Source organism: Tenrec ecaudatus, chromosome 2, assembly GCF_050624435.1.
Source record: "Tenrec ecaudatus isolate mTenEca1 chromosome 2, mTenEca1.hap1, whole genome shotgun sequence".
NCBI lineage: Eukaryota > Metazoa > Chordata > Mammalia > Afrosoricida > Tenrecidae > Tenrec > Tenrec ecaudatus.
The window spans coordinates 200971939-200988975 of NC_134531.1; the positions used below are offsets into that span (position 1 = coordinate 200971939).

A 17037-nucleotide genomic window follows, 5' to 3' on the forward strand; every position below is an offset into this window, starting at 1 on the left:
CTTTGTATGAGTCAATGATAAAATTATAATCTTGAAAAGATGCAAGATGTATTTCCAAATGATCGAGAACCAGATTATTCTGCATGTTTTAAAAAATAGTTTAACAAAATTTATTGTGTGAATTGAAAATTAGAATTTGTAAAATGTATTTTTCCTGGAATTACTGAGATGATGTTAAACCCTCACAACATAATAAATTAGAGCACCTACGAATGAGTCAGAATCATAGCCTTTAAATGAATTCAGTAAATGTAGTTTTTCCCAGATTTTTGCAGACAACAATCAACATGTCGCAGAAAACAGCCAATACAACTGTCATAAGAGAATTCTTGCTGATGGGATTTCCCGATGTCTGGATGTTACAGGTACTGTATGCAGTACTCTTCTTCCTCATTTACCTGACAGCCTTGATGGGGAATCTCCTCATTGTCACCCTCACCATCACTGACCAGCACCTCCAAGCCCCCATGTATTTCTTTCTGAGGAATTTATCTTGGATTGACATGTGCTACATCTCTGTAACTGTACCAAAGTCCATCACGAACTCTCTAACTAACAGCCATTCGATCTCCTTCCTAGGATGTGCCTCACAGGTTTTTCTTGTTATTTTTTTGGCGGGCACAGAATACGCCCTCCTTATAGTCATGTCCTATGATCGCTATGCGGCCATCTGCCGTCCTCTGCACTATGAGTCCGTCATGAACAGAGGAGCCTGTGTGCAGATGGTAGTAGCATCCTGGCTCAGTGGATGTGTCTATGGATCTGTTCATGTCTCAGGTACATTCTCCGTCACATTCTGTGGGCCCAACTTAGTTAATCAGTTCTTCTGTGATATTCCATCATTGCTTACAATGGCTTGTCCCAGGGACCAGATTTTAGAATACACATTTATCATTGCTAGCTGCTGTTTTGCTTTTGCATGCTTCATTTTAATGGTTGTATCCTATGTTCACATTTTCTCAGCTGTCTTAAGTATCCCGTCTTCACAAGGCAGGTTCAAGACTTTCTCTACCTGTATGCCCCATCTAACTGTGGTGACTTTGTTTCTCTCCTCTGGATTCACTGCGTACTTAGGATCAGCATCCAAGTCCTCCTCATCAATGAACCTCTTCATGTCAGTCTTGTACTCCTTGCTACCGCCCACGCTGAATCCAATCATTTATAGTCTGAGAAACAGGGACATGAAGGTGGCACTTGGCAAACTGTTTAGTAGAAAATTTCTCTCAAAAATGTGAATGCATTGGTAGAATTCTGTTTTGCATTTACTAATGGAGGTCAGATGATTTGGGTGACAGATTTCTTTGGTTTACAGATCTTTTAACCCTGATGGTGCAAAGGTTAGGTTCTAACTGGCCATAAACGGCTTAGCATTTTTGAACCCATCAACTTGTTCCTGAAATATTGAAAGCCAGGAAGTTCTATGTGGCAATTCTAGTCTTATTTAAAGGGGCATTATTAGTCAGAATTGACTCAACAACCAACCTGAATATATTTTAAAAACAGGTATTATTATTTTATCTCACTACTACATAGAAGGCAACTTCATAGCATTAAATATGGCTTTCTGTTTGAATAGTGGCTTGGGAACTCCAGTCCACTGGAAATCTTCCAATTATTGAGCTCTTAGCAGGACTCAGGTCTGAGGAATTATTAGTCATACCATGTTAATCACCTCCATTCACTTCCTTACTTATGTGATTTTGTTATAGTTTAAAAATGTACAAATTGTAATAAAATTTCAGTAAGCCTTGAATCTCATTTAACTCCAACAATAATCAAGCTGAAAATGAACAATTTCAGATATTCATGATATGTAATTTGTGTTCATTTTATTGACAAGGAAATTATTCATAAATACAGAGTTTTGGAATTTATAAGAAGCATCCCCAACTGGTTCCCTACAATGATCGCAGTCATAATACTTTTTTAAAGGAATTTTGAAAGAAGTCTATTGGTAATAAGTGTCAAATAAAGAATTTTAAGATAGTATCATACTATTGAAATTGTAAAACTTTCATGATGTAATCCAATTTCAGAAATAGTATGTTGTATTAAAATATACAGAAGTTACATACATATGGGCAGCTACTACTACTTCGTTAAACTGCACATTTTTATTCTTAAATTTTAAATTTATAAAAAGTACATAATATAAAAATCTAAATTTTAAATTCACTTATTAACATACATCTGTATTTAATTTTTAATTTAAATGTAGAATTTCATCATTGGATATACTTTTCTCAATTTACATTTATCTGTAACTTACTTCTGAATAATAACAGAATATTGTTGAAAAGAATTTCTTTTTTCCGATGTTTTTCAACTTTTCCTTTATTTCAATCTTCCTTGCTCACATTTTCCTCCCCATTTCTAAATCCTCTTTATCATTTTCTTCGTGTTTCATTTCAATATTTACTTCCTAACTTACATTGAAAAATAGTGCTGCTGATGATAAATGGCTGCCTATTGATTTTAGTCCTTTACACAGATGTATCCATTCTGTCCTCACAAAATATTATTGCACTTTTTATTTAGAAAACAGACACCAAGGGACATATCCTAAGTCATATATCTAGAAAAATACATAGTGGGTTCTGTTATTATATGATGATAAATTTAGTATACTATTAAGCACTTATAAAGCACAACTTTGCATAACATCAGAACATACTCTAAATGATTTTTATTGAATATAGTATGTTTCCCTTCAATTTCTACATGGGTATAAAGTAATAAATATTTAATAGTTAACATTTTTGTTCTGAATGTCATTGTAATCATTGAATAAATGTGTAAACATGCTGTTATTTATCTGTAAAGAAATTCTACTATGTAATAAAAAGAATGTTGGTTGAAGCTTATATATACAACAAATCAGATATATCACTTAGACACAGTGGTGAGTAAAAGTTCCACACTATAAAAAGTTTTAAACTGTATAATTTCATTTATATGATATTCTGGGAACCATAAAAGTTTAGGAATGGGAGCAGGTCAGTGTCTGTCAAAGGTCAGAGCTGAGTGATGATTTGGCTATGGAGAAGCAGCATGTGTCCTCATTGTGAGGGTTGCGATTTATTCATGTGTCATGTGATACAACTCATAGAATTGTACCCAAACATAAAGTAAATGTTTACTATTGTTACAGTTAACAAAGAAGAATACTAACAACTAGAGAAATATAAATATTTGGTACCTTTGATGCCCATTCTCACATCCTGCTTTTTCTTACATTGAGAGTTATTACTGCAACATCAGATCAATACTTTCTGATAGCATAAGTGGGATGTAACTTGTAATTCATGATATCTGTCTAGGGCTTCTGGGATGCTGTATTGGGAAACAGCCTAGGCAAGTTAAAACTAACTCATGAGGAAATTGAACAAAAAAGTACAAAGCTAGAGGAACTGGTCTACCCTTTTTATGTCTTGGGCAGATACTTATGTTCATGCACCATAATAAGTCCAATTTCCCAGAGTTGTATCCAGGTCAATTGTTCATGCTTGGATTGACATTTCTTTCTGTGTATTTTACTACTCTCAGTTTCCATTCATGTTCCAAGAAACAACGTCCTCAAGTTTACAAAGGTCCCATTGTTAGAAAATATTTGGGGGTGAAAAAGTAAAGGAGTAATTAGTAAAATTAATATATAAATGCAACTTTGTACTTATATACTATTATATAATTATTGTGATAATTTTATACATAGTTACCTAGATTTCAATTACTATCTTAGCCATCATAGGTTAAATAATTAATTTCTCTCAATTATATATATTTAAATGCTTTAGGCTATTTAATTTTCATTGACATCTATAATGCAGCATATGAACATTTTCAAGCTTTTCAGGCCTACTTCAAATTGAATTCCACTGCTACAAATCTGCTATGGGGTCAGATTATTTCTCATGGATCCTCTGCTTCATGGAGAATCCAGAACAAGAACGACTCAGTAGTCCTTGAGTCAAGCAGCCACACAGCACCTGCTCCTGGAGAGCTGGACTCCACGGCGTCGTCCGTGGTTACTGTTCCAGAAGCTGGTAGCTGTGTTCCTGTCCTTCTTTCCTGTCTTTTCATTGACCTTTAGATCTCTTCATATGTGATGTTCTTAATGTCATCCCAAAGCTCATCGGCTCTTATGTTACTAAGGTTCAATGCTTCAAATCTCTTCTTGAGATGTTCACAAAACTCAGGTGGCGTACACTCAAAGTCGTACTTTGGCTCTCATGGACGTGTTTTAATTTTCTTCAGATTCACCCGGAATTTACTTGTGAACAAAACAAACAAGCAAGCAATCAAACAAACAGACAATGAAAACCTGAAACAACCAGCACTTGGCCTGGTTTTAGCAGCTAATATTGAGCTTCCCCATCATCTTGTCCCACAACTGTATTCAGTTTGATTTCTGTGTATTCTATCTAGAGAAGCTCACATGTATACTCCCATTTTTGTTGTTAAAACAAGGTATTTTCAATAAGTAAATTGTTGGTCAAGCAAAATCATATCATGTGGTCTCCAGCTTCGTTTCTACCACGGTGACTATCTTTTCAACTATTGTTACTTAATCACCAATAATTAATAAAATGTCTTGATTGCCTGTTTAATCAAATTTAGAGTGAAGAAATTGGTAGACTTCTTCAATTGATTCATCACTAGATTTGGGAATAGTAAATAGTTAAAAAGTTGAAATGTAGACAAGATTGAAGTTGTTTTTTTTTTCTTGAAGGATTAAAGAATTTTTTTGCCTGGATCCATAATCAATGTTCATAGAGGCACCAGTCAGGAAATCAAATGACAGATTTCATTGAGTCAATAAGTCTGTTGTCCAAAGAGCACTTTTAAGTGTTGAAAACCAAGGATGTTACTTTGAGGACTAAAGTGCGCCTGACCTAAGCCATGGTATTTTCAGTTGCATCAGGTGCTCTGACAGTTGAACATTTATTAAGGAATTTTGAAGAAGAATTGATGCATTTGAAATACAATGTTGGCAAAGAACATTAGAATGGCCTGCCAAAAGGACAGATGGATGTCTTGAAAGAAGTACAACCAGAATGTTTCTTAGAGGCAACGATGGTGAGACTTAGCCTCAAGCACTTTCGACCTGTTGTCAGGAGAGAACAGTCCCTAGAGAAGGACATCATACTTTCTAAATAGAGGGACAGAAAAAAGAAGAAGGCTGTTTAATTAATGTTATGACACACTGAATATAGCAATGGATTTGAACATAAGAATAATTGAGAGGATAGCTCAGGACTGGGCAGTGTTTCATTCTGTTGCACAAAAGGTCCCTATTATTCAGAACTGACTCCAAAGGCACCTAACAGTGATAACAACAGATAGGCATGTAGTTGTTCCAAGATGCCTCTGAGTGGATTGAAACTCCATCCTTAGGCTGAGCAGTTGAAATCTAATCATTTGCATCATCCTTAGACTCTGCATGGAGCATACTGCTGTGAAAATCCATAATTACCTAATGAATAAAAAAATTGGTGTTTCTTAGTAATGAATTTGGAGTGTTTTTCATTCGTCACATTTTCAATGGTCATATAGAAATTTCATGTGCATACCTTTTGGATGAGCACAGTTCTCAATTTTGTAGCACTCTTTATGAGCCTGGATGGCACAATGACTAAATATTTAGCTACTAAAGAAACAGTCGGTGGTTTACAATCTGCACCCTTAAAGACTACACCCTAGGGAAGCCGATGGAGTTTTATGCTGTCTTAAAGGGTTGCTATGAGCAGAATCTGCTGAACAATAAATAGACAACAGCAATAACAGCTTTCCATTGTTTGATTATTTTTTAAGTTGCAAAGAATTCTATGTGGTGAGAATCTCCTTGATTATTTCATGTTTTATATCTTGCTTTCATTTCCCAATGGGGAAAGTAGAGCCAATCAGAGAGTATGGGATAATAGAGAAGGAGTGTTCTCAGCATCAACCCACTACATTATGATTTCATACAAAATCTCCCATGTTGAGGAGGAAAAGAAAAATCAGATAGGTAAATAGAGTCTAAGAAATGGCTAAATGGCATAGATAGGTTGGATTCTCTATTTTTATTAAATCAGTAAAGATATCTGTCTTCTAATTGAAGCTATTAAACATTATTTTATTTCAAAACTATGTCCATAAGGGAACCCAATTCTGCCAATGCTACTTTTGTTGTAGAATATGGTTGTGTCATTGAGGGGGAGAATGTATTCTACTGAATTTTTTGTTCCCATTATCTCAAAAGTAGAGTTTAATCTCATTAGTCACCATATATTTAAATATATTTTGAAGTATATTCAAAAACTGAATTAACATACAGATAACAGATTCACACATATTCACAGGCAAAAAACCACACACACACACATACAAGCACACAGGAAGACGTCTTTTGAAAGTTTGTGGGAATGGGTCATTCTTCTTTAATTCAAATTCTGCATGAACTTCTTCAAGGCTTTCATAGATACATTATGTAGTATATATCTCGATAGTTTTCATTTTAACTACAAAAATGTTTTAATTATTGGAATATATTATTATTTAAAGAGACATTGTCTTGATGATAGAAGATATGCTTCAAATTTGCACTTTGAAAGGAAATATTCAGTTATAATTTTTTTCACATCTGTCTTTGAATGCATTAATAATATTTTCTCCATTTTATTCCATAGTTAGTGAATACAAATACATACACATCTTCATATATTGCCGGCAGATAGTTTAAAAATAGAAGTTAAGTTTTCTAGCATTAAGGAAACTGCAGGCCACACATGTATTAATTAGCACAAAATGGTACATCAAAATATCTGGGTATCCTCAAATCTATACATATCTGAGCCCCCCCATTCATCTTGACATTGACATGAGTTTTTTCCTTTGTAATTTCAGAACCATAGGAAATAAAGTATAATTGGCACTCTATGCTAATTTTACTCTATGAGAAGGCTAGATGCAATTTCCCACTAATATACTAAGGAAATGGCAAGATAGCATAACAGCAACAATGTGAGGTGAGTTATTAATGCTATGGATTTACATCATTGATCATGCTAGGTTACTAAGGTTTTATAAAGCATCATTCATAATTCCCTAGAGAATCATGTTGTTCTCTCTGTCCACCATTTTCCCAAGAGACACTAGGAAGCAAATAGAAAATTATTTCAGTCGGCATAAAATGGCAAGGGGAGGAAGTCTTCTGACATGATGAGTTTCAGTGACTGTCTCTCTCATGTCCTGAATAGTAGAAGAACTACAAACAGAAAGCACTTGGAAGGAGCAGAACACTAACATTTGTAATCCTATAGGTGAGTCTGGATAATGATAGTTAAGTTCATGGGAAGTAGTGCTTATGGGAGTGGGAGAGATGGAAAAAATTGATATAAAGATTAGATACAAAGATTCCATCCAAATAAGAAAAACTTGAAGAGCTTGTTTTCAGGCAAATAGCAAACTGTGCAATAAATAAAATCATTTCAAATCATTCACTTTAATTTATTATAAATTTAATATATCTAGATTTTCTGAATAAGATTACAAATTACTCTATTTAGCATCACAGTCTCTGCCTGCATAATATTTACTGTGGTCTTGTGTCTGATCAAGGTACCGGGGGTAATTCTTGAAATAGTCTTTTTCAATAGTCAAAACATGCATTGTGTACTCAGCATGCTTTAACCTGGGCAGGATGTTACATATAAATCTAAAATCTTAATAAATAAATATTAGATTAACAGAAGTAACATTCCATAGTCAATCTTACTGTGTTTGGAATTATAACTTGATAACAATACCAAACACAGATGCATAAGACAACCATAAAATCCAGTTTATATAGGAAAGAGAGATTTCTTAAAGTCACTAAATCTGTCTTATTATATTCCATTCATACTATGGAATTTTATGCAACAATATAAAACCGTGATAGCCCTCTTAAACACTGTACACATGGATAATACTAGAGAACATTATATTTAACAAACTCAGTCAATGTTACAAAGATAAATATTTAATATTACCATTGCTTTAAGAAAAAAGCAAAACAGAATAAATGTGGTTTATACACCAATACATAAGATTTTGATGGCTTGATGACTTGGAGGAGGCCAGAAACGGGGTGGGGAACAGCAAGAGGGGGATGATGGTAGAGGAAAGAAAAAAATTGGAAGTCCTAACAGTATACATACATACATCATACATACATACATACATACATACATACATTCATAATGGAATAATGAAATTTAAAATGCTGCCTGGAAAAGGAAAAACTCTTCCAGTTTCCTTACCTCTCAGATCTAAATATTGATAGGTCTGAGTAGGTAAAAATGGAGGACAAGTAAAATTCAGTGGACTTAAGTTTCCGAGACATGGAAGTTTATTTAAATAGGAAAGAATTAAACAAGCAATCCCTGAATCTGTCATGTTGCAGATGACACTATGAGCCCTGGGGCACAGGGTCACACGTTGGGCTGCTAAGCAAAGGCCAGCAATTAGGAACCACCAGCTTCTCTTTCAGAGAAGGGTGAGGCTTTCCTGTCTTTAATAAACATACAAGCAAACAAACGCAGGCTGGGAAATGCACAGGGGCAGTCTGACTTGTCAAGGAGAGCCACTGTGATTTCAAATGACTCAGTGGTAATGAGTTTGCGACATGTGATACTGATACCATCTCATAACTAAAACAACTTTGGGTATGAATTGCCTGAAAATGTAATATTCTAAGCATTTAGGATAGAGAGTGGCACATATTTTGCACATGAATAACCGAGGATAAACACATTTTAGACATAGCAGCTAGTCCCTTTATTTTATAAGGGAAAAAACCAGGTCATGAGTCCCAGAGAAAATATCTAAAATTGAAACTAATACTGTTATGTTTGTTGAAGAGGTAATGAGGAACATTTTGTCCTGTTATGGAATCCAATGGCCTCTCATTTATGTTAGGTGTAATTCATTTTCAGGAGTTGGTATTTGGGTCATAAATAGATCATTGGAAAGACAGTAGAGAAAAAATCAGCTTGTGTCTGTATCACACAAAATCAGATTCAAGGCATGTCATTCAAGAGGGAGGTCCTTTAGAACAATCTAAAAACTCATCAAGGTCAACTTTTCAAGAGAAGAAAGAATTCCAACCAGACACATCTGCTGAGTGCATGATTCAGGGTGAAGTAAAACCACATTCACATGCAGATCCTGAGATAATCATACAACTATTATAATAGTACTTTACAATACATCAGGGAATCTCTACCTTACTATACTTCTCTGGACCAAATGTCAGAAGTGCAGAATCTGTACTTATTCCATACCATCTTCTTTTTTTCCCTCTTTTTCCCCTCCTCCTTCCGACAAACCATGTGTTAAGGATCTTAATTTGTAGTACTAATTATAGGAAGAGGTATATTATCAATTGTCTTCATGAATTCTGTGCTAGAAAGCATTTAAGAAAGTTCTCAATGTGCCCTTAGCATCCCACATAAAATTTGTAACCTAAAACAGTGCATTTTTGTCTGTCAAGAAACTTGAAAAGGCTTAATAAATTGGAAATGATTTATTTCATCATTCAACTAATAAATATATTATTTCCATAAAAATATTTCTACCTTCCATACTTTCTCAAGGATTCTGTTTGACAGTGAAGCCCCCACTGTTAACTGAAATGTCAGACATTCCAATCCAACCAGCATTTCTGTGGGAGAGGTTCTTGCATTTTGCTGACTAGCCATTAAACCCTATGAAAGGTTGCTACACTAAGTCATACTTATCAGCAAGATATATACAGCATTTTATCAGACACAGTGTTGCTCCTCCTCTTCAAGTTATTAATTTTCAACCGTCTTTGCTCTGCTTCTATTTATTGTCATCACTTCTACTCACACCATTTTGCCATCAAATGTGATCCCTGTCCTGTTACAGACACACAGGAGAGGTGTGTGTGTGCATCTGGGCATGCCTTTGCCTGTGGAGAGTATGCAAGAATGGCCTGTTAGTCACTAAGTTAGAAAGAACAACAGTTTTCTCCATACCACATATTCTTCTCTTAATCGTCACCTTCTATTCCTATTTTTATGATGATATACCAAACTTTCTCTTTCACTTTTTGCTCCACTTTACATGAAAAGGTCATGTATCTACTTTGGTATAATATATTTAAGCATAATATCAAATGCTTAAAAAAAACCTTCTTACTCTGTGTGGATAAAATTAGCGGTTTTTTTCTTAAATCATTTTATTGGGGGCTAAAACAACTAATCACAATACATACATACATCCACGGTGTCAAGCACTTTTGCACATTTGTTTCCACTGTCATTTCCAAAACATTTTCCTTCTACCAGATACCTAGGTAATAGCTTCTTATTTTTTACCATCCCTCCCAGGCCCTCCCTCCCTCACAAAGCAAATGTGGTGAAGAAAGCTGATGGTGTCCGCCTAGCAAAAGATATGGCGTCTGAGGTTTTCAATGCTTGAAGATGAACAAGGGGCCATCTAGCTGAGAAGCAATAAAGCCCACATGGAAGAAGCACACTAGCTGATGTGATCATGAGGTGTCCATGCGATCAGGTATCAGGCATCAAAATTAATGATTATTAAAGACAGATCTTTAGGCAAAAAAATTTTGACTACTTTTTCTTAAGGAGCCTTTGTTGACCTAACGGTTGAGTGTAGGAATTCTAATGACAAGGTCAGCAGTTAGACGCTACATCTGCTCTGAGGAAGAAGGAGGAGGCTTTCTCCCAGAATTCTTTCCAGAAAGAGATTCGGTCTAGAAAACCCACAAGGACAGGTCATCTCTGTCTCAAGGGATCGCTATGAGTCAGCATCACCTTGATGGCAGTGACAGTGAGTGATATTCTAAGTGGCGTTTCCTTAGATAATTACTGTGGAAAGTGATTACTTGATTTATGATTAATTTTTAACCTTTTTATTCATCTACCATACAATTCAAAGATTCGAATGCATTTAAGAGTTGAATATACTTAAATCATCACCACAATCAATTTTAAAACATTTTCTTTATTCTTGTACCCACTATTATGAACTCCTCCTAGATTCCCAATCTCACTTACCTTAACCCTAACAAATAATACATATAGTTACTCTCATATAGATTCACTTATCCTGAGTTTAATATTCAGAAAATCAAAACAGACAGAAGGGCACAATATAAAGAAAACATTTAAAAACCACAAATGATATCAACAAAATAAAACACAGAAAACCTTAATCCTAGAAAAAACAGAAGATAAAGAAGCTAGAACAAGTTAAATATGTGTCAATAGGAAACACAAAGGATTATAGGTTAAACCTTAACCTAATGATACCTGATGTTATTCAATTTTCAATGCGCTCTGTCTGAGGGCAAGACTATTGACTTCTTTGGCCTATGGTTCCAAGGAGTCAATAAAGCTTGAATATGAGGGGACTCTACAAATGAATTTTGGAAGATCACTGTAATCCATAGTTTTCTGTAAGTCAGGTACAGAAGCTCCACTACAATTCCTTTTCTGATATTGGATTTTATTATTTACAGCACATGGCTTAGTAGTGCTGGAGGGCTACTTCTGTGTGAATTTACATGACAACTACTGAGATGGCTGCTTGTTTCAAGACAGGCCTTTAAGTAACCAGATGCTATTTTCTCTGACGTATTCACCCCAATTTGCCATAGCAACCAAATCATCAGTGATCACTTTATGAGGACAAGTATTGAGCAGGGCCCAGGTCTGATTAACTTTATAAAGATACAGATTATATTCACAACCCTATAATATTCTCGAAATTAATACGTTTTACATATTCTCTCTAATCTGATCACTTGGCATGTGCCATATCATATTTTAACACCCATCAAACATGTTGCTATGGAGTCACTTATCACTAACAGCAAATCGAGAGGGGTAGTTCAACTGACCCATAACCTCTCCAAGACTGTTGGGCTTTCTGAAATAGACGGGCATATCCCTGTCCCATGGAGAGGTTGGTTGGTGTGAACAGTCAGCCTTTCATTTATCGGTGGGGAGCTTCCCTACTGAACTGCCAGAGCTCTTCCCACATATACTGGGAATACAGTTTTAAAAACGTCATACCCTCCCTGACTAATGCTAGCACGATGCGTAGAAATCCCATCCATTTCATCCACAAGGTTGGCAGCCGGACCAGAAGCCCTTTTCTCCTTAAGGGCCAGCATTCCAGCACTTAGAAAGGTTGTTGAAACTAAAATTACTTTACACGTGTGTGCTTCCTGGAGACTGCATGTAACTCACAATGTAAGAGGATCACAAAAATCTAAAATGTATTTAAAACAAAACAAAAAATATTGTTATCCTTGAGTAGATCCTGAATCATAGTCACAGAGTAGAATGGCTCTCGAGATGTTCTGGGGCTTTTTATTTCTGTCCTATAATTTTTGCAGCAGCAAATTCACAGGCTTTTCTTCCAGGGAGCGATTTGAATTTAGAAAACTTGTTTATTGAAAAACATTTGTATCACCTAGAGACACAAAATGAATTTAGGATACATCTATGCTGTGTTTATGAAATGTACAAAACTTAAGTCACTGAAATTTTGAATTATATATATGTGTTTATGTATGTATATATACATTTGCCACATATATGCATATATACATATATATGTCAAATGAATTCTTGTAGAAAGGAAAAATATTTGAATGTGTGGTGTCTTAGCATTGGCACATGTATGTTCTTATCTTCCTCTACCCAACAGTCAGTGAAGTAGAATAAGAGACATGAGCAACCACACAATCGTGATGGAATTCTTCCTCATGGAGTTCTCCAACTCCAGAGAGCTTCGCATGGTACATGCTTTCCTATTTCTGCTGATTTACTTGGAGACTCTCACAGGAAATCTTCTCATTATCCTTGTTGTCACCCTGGACCAAGGTCTTCATACTCCCATGTACTTCTTCCTCAAGAATTTATCTTTCCTAGATGCGTGTCTCATTTCCATCACAGTCCCAAAATTTATTTTGAACTCTTTGTCGCATAGGAGCTCCATTTCTCTGCCAGGATGTGTGTTACAGGTATTGCTGGTGATTCACTTTGCAGGATCGGAACTTTTCCTTCTCACAGCCATGTCCTATGACCGCTACGTGGCCATCTGTCACCCTCTGCACTATGAGGTCCTCATGAACAAGGGCTTCTGTGTGCAGATGGCAGCTGCCTCCTGGGTTGCTGGCAGTGTCTTTGGAGTCCTGTACTCAGCGGGGACTTTCTCTTTATCTTTCTGTGGATCCAGGAAACTTGCACATTTTTTCTGCGATGTGCCATCCTTATTGAAGATTTCGTGTTCTAAGACACATATTATCATTCATGTCAGTGAAGCGATCGGAGTCGTGTATGCACTTTTGTGTGTAGGTTGCATTAGTTTTTCATATATTTCTATTTTCAATATCGTGTTGAAAATGCCATCATTGCAAAGTCGATCAAAAGCCTTCTCCACGTGTGTGCCCCATCTCATAGTTGTCGCCACATTTTTTATGACAGGGGTCATGGCCTATTTGAAACCAATTCCTGATTACCCAGATCTTCTTGATTTTGTGGTGTCTGTATTCTATTGTGTGGCACCTCCATCATTGAACCCCATAATATACAGCTTACGGAACAAGGAAATCAAAGTAGCATTGTCTAGTATTTTATGGAAATTAAACCACTGTGGGTTCAATGTAAAAATCAATAGAATTAGTCTGTAGTTCTTATAGTTTTTGCAACTTTGTGACTTATGGTAACTATTTTAATACATTTCTTTTAAGTTATAACCTCTGCTTCCAGCTCATATATATTTGTCAATTACAGAGACAGAATAGAGAAAATATTGACTTTAAAATTAAAGTTGACTTTAAACTTAGTAGATTTATATCATTAAAAAAGAACAAATTCACAAGTTTGAAAAGTTGATATTGTGTACCAGAGGCCCCGATTCAGATTGTAATTTATGTAGTATAGTAAAATATCCAAACAGGAAAATAGATACACGTACTATGTATATATGTATGCATTGCTTTATATCATTTTAACATAAATGAAGATCTGGGAAACCATGAAATCATATTCTCTCCCTTATCTTGTCTATTACATCCTACACAGTGCCCTTCCCACAGTTTGATGGCATACTGCTGACAACTCCTAATTTATTTTCCATCTCTATAGCTTTGTCGTTTCAAGGATGTGCTAGAAGTGGAATTATGTAGCCAATGACCATCTGAGATAATATCTTTCAATAAGCAATATTCTCATGATTTTTGTCAAGATGTTGGATATATCAGTTGTATTTTTAGCCTTGAGTATGTATTCTATGGTATGTTCTAACCATCAAACATTGAATTATTTCTAGTTTAAGGATATTTTAAGCATTCATTTGCATATTTTTGTGTGAAGATCAGTTCTAGTTTCTGTTTTATAAATTCCTAGGAGTATATTCAGCTTATTTTTTCTGTATTATATGGTAACCAACTACTATCTACTTAATTGTGAATATAATAATCCTGTGTATTTCTGATATAAATGGGAAAGCTTCCATTATTTCTCTGTCAAATATGATGTTAGCTGCAATTTTTTCTTAAGTTTTCTTCATATATTAGAAATTCTCATTTATTCCTGTTTTATGGAGTGTTTTTATTGTGAGAAGTTCTTGGGTTTTCTCAACTGCCTTTTCTGCGTCTACTTAATGGTTTGTTCATGTGCTCTTTCCTTTGTTCTACTAATGTGGTAGAAAATACGATTTATTTCATACTGTTGCACTACTCGTTCATCCCAGGGTTAAATTCATCCTTATTAGAGTATCATTTTGTTCTTATTTTACATTCCACTTGTTAGACGAAACTAATGTTTTATGTCTTTATCTCTCAAATGCCTTTTCAAAGACAGTAAACTATGAATAAACAAATCTCAGATGTTTCCTACTCTCAGTCAAGTTCCATATGATTTCTGCAACAATTTCCCTAATATCACATACTTTTCAGAATCTGGCTTGAATTTCTGGCAATTCTGTTGCATACTGGTGCAATCCTTTTAAAAATTACCTTCAGCACATTTTACTTGCATGTAATATTATTGATAATGTTAAATAGCTCTCCGTTCTATTTTGTAACTTTTCTTTAGAAAGGACAGAAATATGGATCTTTTCTAGTTGGTTGGCCAGAATATTGAATTTTCTAAGCACAGACCATGCTGTATTAGTTTGCTGAGATCTATCAGTTGGCATCCCTTCAATTCTTCTTCCCTAGTTTTGTTCATTTGTGAATACCTACAAAGCAGGTTGGATGATTCCTTTCAATACCATTATGTTTTATTATATACTTCTCTTAATATGGTTAACATTGACCAGTTCTTGGTGGTGCAATGAATGTGTATTTTTTCCATCCTCTTTTGATGTTTCTTGCAATGATCAACATTTTGTGCGTAGAACCCTTCAATATTGCAACTTCAGAGTTATCACATTTTTTTCATCAGTTCCTTTAGGAAGAGATGACAATATTATGTTTCTCTACTATGAAGTGTATAATTTATTTAAAACACAGTGCTGTTATGGTAGGGAAGTGCTATCAATTGGTTTCCAACTCATTATGAACCATGTACAATAGAATGGAGCACTACCGGCTCCTACCCCATCCTCACAGTTATTCTGCTTGAGCTGACTGTTACAGTCACTGGATCAAGCCATCACATTGAAGGCTATCTGCTTTTTTTGCTAATTCTCCATTTTAGCAAGTCTGATGTACTTTTTCAGTGACTGATCTTTCTTGATAACATATTCAAAATACATGACAGAAAATCTCCCTTTCTTTACTTTTAATGATTATATTTGCTGTACTTCTTCCAAGTTAGATTTGTTTGTTTTCTGAGAAGTCATGGTGCTTTTATTATTCCTCCTCAACATTATCTGAGTCCATTAATTATTTCATAGTCTTCCTTATTCACTGTCGAGCTTTCAAATAGATATGAGACTACTGAAAATACTATTGCTTGGATCAGGAACATCTTAGTCCTCAAAGTGGCATCCTTGAGCTTCAACAGATTAAAAAGCTTTTTGTGTCAATTTTTTTGCAGCACATTACAAATAAACTAAAATTTTATTGTGGAGCTAAGCAAAATTCCATGAGAAGTTCAAACAGTTCTTTATTTGTCATGCCATTTATTGATCCAGTTGTGGGCATTTTGGTTGCCTTTCTAAACTAAATCCTGTAGATGCTGAATGTTCTTCATCAAGAGCGCCAATCCTTTTTGCATTTAGCAAGGATGAATCTTAAGCATATCATGGGTTAATAAGCTTTCTTCCAATCCTGATGTCACATTTTTCTTTATATAGTCCAGCTTCTCAGATTATTTTCTCAGTAAACATATTGAATATATAAGGTAAAAGAATCTAAGCCTGCTACACACCTTGCCTCATTTTTAACTACTTTGTTCTAACAACTGATTCTTGCTAGGTTCCACATGCCCACAGTAAAGTTCGCTGGATTTGCTTCTCTATGAATTATCTCACATTATCCATACTGTCTAATTCCTTTACATAGTCAATTAAATGCAAATAAACATCTTTCAGTTATTCTTTGCTTTCAGCATGATCCATCTGAAATCAGTAATGATCCTTCTAATTCTAAGTGGAATCTGTCTTGAATTTCAGGCACCTTCCTATCAACATACTATTTATTTCAAATTGTCTTCAGTAACAGTTTACTTGTGTGTGGTATTACGTTTATTGTTCAAAACTTTTGGCATTCTTTTGTATCACTATGCAATATGCACAAGTACAGAAATCCTCAAGTTGGTTGGATAAGTAGCTGCCTCCCAACAACTACTTGACATAAATGAGTTTGTTCGTTCAATGCTTCTCCAGCTTGGTAAAGCATTGTATTTGATTTTCTGTCAATTTCCCTGACCCAACATACTCCACATCGTTCTGAAGGTTGACCAATAAATATAGAAGACAGGGAAGCAATTGATGCATTTGGATTATTGCTTTGATGAAAAAAGCTCCAGTGCTTTGGACAACTTTAAAAAGAAGCACATCTGTTTG

General features: G+C 35.1%; 2 protein-coding genes across 2 annotated transcripts; both read left to right on the forward strand.

The window, feature by feature from the left end:
- The first annotated feature begins 287 nt into the window (after positions 1-287).
- Positions 288-1235, forward strand: LOC142441243 (olfactory receptor 14A16-like). Its single transcript, XM_075543294.1, has one exon. It carries the CDS (start codon positions 288-290, stop codon positions 1233-1235), a length of 948 nt encoding a protein of 315 aa, XP_075399409.1.
- Positions 1236-12748: 11513 nt separating this feature from the next.
- Positions 12749-13711, forward strand: LOC142440420 (olfactory receptor 14K1-like). The gene has a single exon (XM_075542868.1). It carries the CDS (start codon positions 12749-12751, stop codon positions 13709-13711), a length of 963 nt encoding a protein of 320 aa, XP_075398983.1.
- The last annotated feature ends 3326 nt before the right edge of the window (positions 13712-17037 follow it).

What these genes read in the sequence shown, in the direction of transcription:
- LOC142441243 (XM_075543294.1), top strand. Translation starts at nt 288, where the DNA reads ATGTCGCAGAAAACAGCCAATACAACTGTCATAAGAGAATTCTTGCTG.
- LOC142440420 (XM_075542868.1), top strand. Translation starts at nt 12,749, where the DNA reads ATGAGCAACCACACAATCGTGATGGAATTCTTCCTCATGGAGTTCTCC.